Below are 4,279 nucleotides of genomic sequence, written 5' to 3'. Positions count from 1 at the left end.
GATGGATGGATGAATGAATGGATAAATGGATGGATGGATGGATGAATGGCTGGATGGATGGATGAATGGCTGGATGGATGGACAAATGGATGGATGAAGGGCTGGATGGATGGATGGATGGATGGATGGATGGATGGATGGATGGATGGATGGATGGATGGATGGATGGATGGATGGGTGGATGGATGGATTGATGAATGGATGTATGGATGGATGGATTGATGAATGGATGTATGGATGGATGGATGGATGGAAGAATGGCGGGATGGATGGACAGATGGATGGATGGATGGATGGATGGATGGATGGATGGATGGATGGATGGATGGATGGATTGATGAATGGATGTATGGATGGATGGATGGATGGAAGAATGGCGGGATGGATGGACAAATGGATGGATGAAGGGCTGGATGGATTGATGGATGGATGGATTGATGAATGGATGGATTGATGGATGGATGGATTGATGATTGGATGGATTGATGGATGGATTGATGGATGGAAGAATGGCTGGATGGATGGATAAAGGGATGGATGAATGGCTGGATGAATGGATTGATTGATGGATGAATGACTGGATGGATGGATGAATGGATGGATGGATAGATAGATTAATGGGTGATGGATGGATTGATGAATAGATGGATGGATGGTTTGATGGATAGATGGATGGATGAATTGCTGGAATGATGAATGGGTGGATGGCTGGATGGATGAATGGATGGATGGATGGATGGATGGATGGATGGATGGATGGATGGATGGATGGATGGATGGATGAATGGATGGACACAATTTATTGATTATCATTTAGCGATCACCTTGTCCGTGGATCCATCCCTGAGATTTTGGACCAGTCCATTCAGACGCTGTATTTCTCCATCTTTGATTTTGATGACCCTCATTAGCTCCATCTCATGTTGCCGTAGCAATGTCTCCCTGGTAACCGCCAGCTCTTTCTGCTTCTCTTCATGTAGTTTGGTCCTTAGCTCCGTCAGGGTGACTGTAGCACGGTTATGTTCTGCCTTCAGCTCCTGACTCTTCTCCCTCTCCAAACGACTCACCTGGTGGCACCGGATATAACAATACTATCACACATATAGTAGCCTACTACCAAGGTTACTGTAGGCATTGTAGTAGCACCACTGCAAGTACTCATACAAAAACTGCAGAAGTACTAATTGGGGAATAAAACAACTTCAGTGAAACTACAGAGCATTTTACAGTATTTGTTTTAAAGTTAAAGTAAATTGAATGCCGTAATTAAGTTACTATAATAAATCTACCAGTAGTCCTAAAATTATCACTGAAAGGAAATAAACACCTATGATGTTACTTTAGTAAGTGCTGTACTGCTAAAGTTAGTAAAGTAAATGCTGAAATCCTACAGGACCCATTAAGTGCAGGAACATCAATAAAGCTACTAAAGCGACATAGTGGAACTATAGCAGGTACAGCTGTTGTTTTAGTGCCTCTGAAAGAACAACAGTACCAATAGAAATACTGCAAATGGTTTGAGAATCACTTTGATGGAGCTGCGGTATATAAGGAAAGCACTGGAGTCGCTGTTGAACACTTGTATCTGTAGTTCTTACCTTGTTCTTTTCCTGTTGGAGTTCGATCTGAATCTCTGTCAGTTTGGCTCTCAGTTCCTCATTGGCTGCTTGAAGTGTTGCCATAGCGTCTTGTCGGTCTCCTTTTCCTCGCCCTCCTATTCCCCGTTTTGACATAACGAACACCTTCTGGCTCAGCACCCTCCTCCAGCTAAATATCAAACTGAACTCTGACTACATCTGCACCTGTGCACACACAAACCCAGGGACTTTAGCTTCAGAGGTTGTGTAAATTGTGTGTCTGTGTTGCTCATTTCTATAATATTTTGTTAGTGTAGAAGGTTTTGTTTGTTTGTGATACTGTGAGGAAATTATATGTGATTTTCTAAAACTTAAAAAAGCAATTACACCCTAGGTGTATTTATATTTACACTTGATCAAATGAAAGATACATTTGATCTCCTTGGTATTTGGTAGGGTTATCCTCTCGCATATAGTGCCTTGCAAAAGTATTCGGCCACCTTGAACTTTTTGGCCTGTTGCCACATTTCAGGCTTCAAACATAAAGCTATAAAGTGTAATTCTTTGTAAAGAATCAACAAGTAGGACACAATTATGAAGTGGAACAAAATTTGTTGGGTATTTTAAACTTTCGCAATGCACTGTATGTACAAGACACCTGTGACACGATTCATGAACATCTGCACCGCCTCTAGGAAGACCCAAGAGTTGTTAAAGGAGGTCAGGGACAAAGTTGTAGACCTGGAAAAGATCACTGTCAAGAACCGAGGGAAAAATATGATTGCCGATGCAATGTTTTAAAAAGCAAAGTAGTGAATCTCTTATATTATCTTCTCTAATCTTATTCTTCAGCTCATCCAAAATCTCACCCTGTGTACTAATAGTGAATCTTTAAAGCCGAGGGATCAGGTCAGCATTGCATGCAATTAGCTTTTCAATTATCTAATTAGAGCAGGAACCACAGTCACCATGAAAAACATTATTACATCTACACCTACAGGCCTGCATTTGATATTAGCAGTTGGACAGCTCAGAGAAACCTTAACAAATTTGCACAGATGAGAAAAAGTTCTTGATCATCAAATTTAGCTCCAAGGTAAGGAGGTATATCAACCATTAGACACCTTTACTGTCAGTTGTGGAGTTGGAAACAAGATTTAAAGCAGTTTCTTAAATCAGGCTGCAGGAAGATTTCAACACATGGATATAACTATGCACATAGCTGTTTGCCTTAAAGTCCTGGACACAAACCCTGACTCAGAACACTGAAGATATGTTATGGATGGCTGTTTTATCAGGGCAATAACCCAAAACAAAGGAGTACAAAAAAGTAGATTTAAGGTCTTCGAGAGGCCTAGCAAAGTCACCAAGAAAAACACTTCAAAATCTTTAGAATTCCGTAAAGAGGGTAGAGCTGAGCTGTCTGAAATTCTGGTGAGCAACTAGAAGAAAATCCTGGCCTTATTGCTTTGGCACTAATGGTTAAGCCATATTTGCTTGTGGATAAAATTATTATTTCATGAAGCACAAGTGACTCCAGAAACATCAGTATTATAACCAGCATTTCATTTTATTCTCTTTGAGTATCTTTTCTAATAGACTATTTCTTCCAATAAAGCAAAATGTTTGTTTCTAAAATCAGCTGGATGCGAATAATTTTTCTGTTTATCATGTGGAGCAGCTTAGTTTAGGAATATTAGTGAGATCTTAGCTGTCTGTCAAGAACTGTCAATAGTATTTATGTAGAAAGTGGAAAAAATTCTGATCAGCATGTGTTGTATATATTTGTGGTAGCATATTTGTGTATAAAGTCAGCGACAATATCAGATTGACTGTAGTAAAGGTATAGATGTGTAGAGTCAATAATCTTTCCGATAACCGTGTTTCTGATCTACTTATTTAATATCACTGTATAGGTTTGATTATATTCTCAGATCAATCCCTTATACATCAGCTGTATCCATTTAGGTTTGCTGTAGTACTGTGTGTGGTGTTCATCATATTGCAACTATATCTCTGTAGGGTTTCTATGCTAAGCTGTGCAACATTTCATTGGTACACTGCAGAGACTTCCTGATCCATCTGTGTGATGAAGGGCAGGTGATGCAGTAACAGGCTGACTGGCTGATTGTTTCTATGGGAACAGGATCAGCTGTCAGCATCAGCAGCAGAAAGATGCAGAACTTACCGTCCAGCAAGATGCATCGGATGCCACATCGTTGTTTTTGCTGATCAGCCTCCTGTGCAGCATGCTATCAGCAGCTAGCTCCACTGCAGCTTTCAGTCTGTGTGTGTGTGTCAGAGTGTGTGTGCTGCATCAGCCTCTTTCCAGTTGCCTCCCTGCTAGCATGTAGATGCTGGGTCTGTGGCTGATGGGGTGGACTCCGTCACACTGGGTTCATCTGTCACTCCTCTGTTAGCATCTCTGCAGCTTTTGCTTACATCATCTCTTCCTCTTCCTCCTATTCCTCTCCTCCCAGCACCCCTCAGTGTGATTCATCTCAGCATTCTGAGCTTTGTCTCCTCCTGCTGGACAAAACTTGTCATCACAACCAACAGACTAGGACTATTAACATTAATCAACTATCATTAATCTTATTTTTGAGGTCCTGTTGGCTGTTGATACTAAGAGGGCAGTTTCTATGGCAAAAAAGAAAGGATGCTGACATTAGACTTACATAACTGGCAGCAAATGAATGAGC

At 40.9% G+C, this 4,279-nt stretch overlaps 1 protein-coding gene across 1 annotated transcript in view; it reads right to left on the bottom strand.

Annotated features, from left to right (window-relative positions):
* jakmip3 (Janus kinase and microtubule interacting protein 3) overlaps positions 1–4,049 on the bottom strand; it is a 29,265-nt gene extending 25,216 nt beyond the window's left edge. Inside the window, exons 1-3 of the mRNA XM_015377046.1 lie at positions 3,766–4,049; positions 1,599–1,802; positions 825–1,067 (exon numbers count right to left, since the gene is read on the bottom strand). Coding sequence (XP_015232532.1) covers positions 825–1,067; positions 1,599–1,733 — 378 coding nt within the window. The 5' untranslated portion in view covers positions 1,734–1,802; positions 3,766–4,049. The remainder of the gene's footprint in view (positions 1–824; positions 1,068–1,598; positions 1,803–3,765) is intronic.
* Positions 4,050–4,279: the final 230 nt, after the last annotated feature.

Source organism: Cyprinodon variegatus, unplaced genomic scaffold, assembly GCF_000732505.1.
Source record: "Cyprinodon variegatus isolate N-32 unplaced genomic scaffold, C_variegatus-1.0 Scaffold146, whole genome shotgun sequence".
Taxonomy (NCBI): Eukaryota; Metazoa; Chordata; class Actinopteri; order Cyprinodontiformes; family Cyprinodontidae; genus Cyprinodon; species Cyprinodon variegatus.
This window is presented reverse-complemented; position numbering and strand designations above follow the sequence as displayed.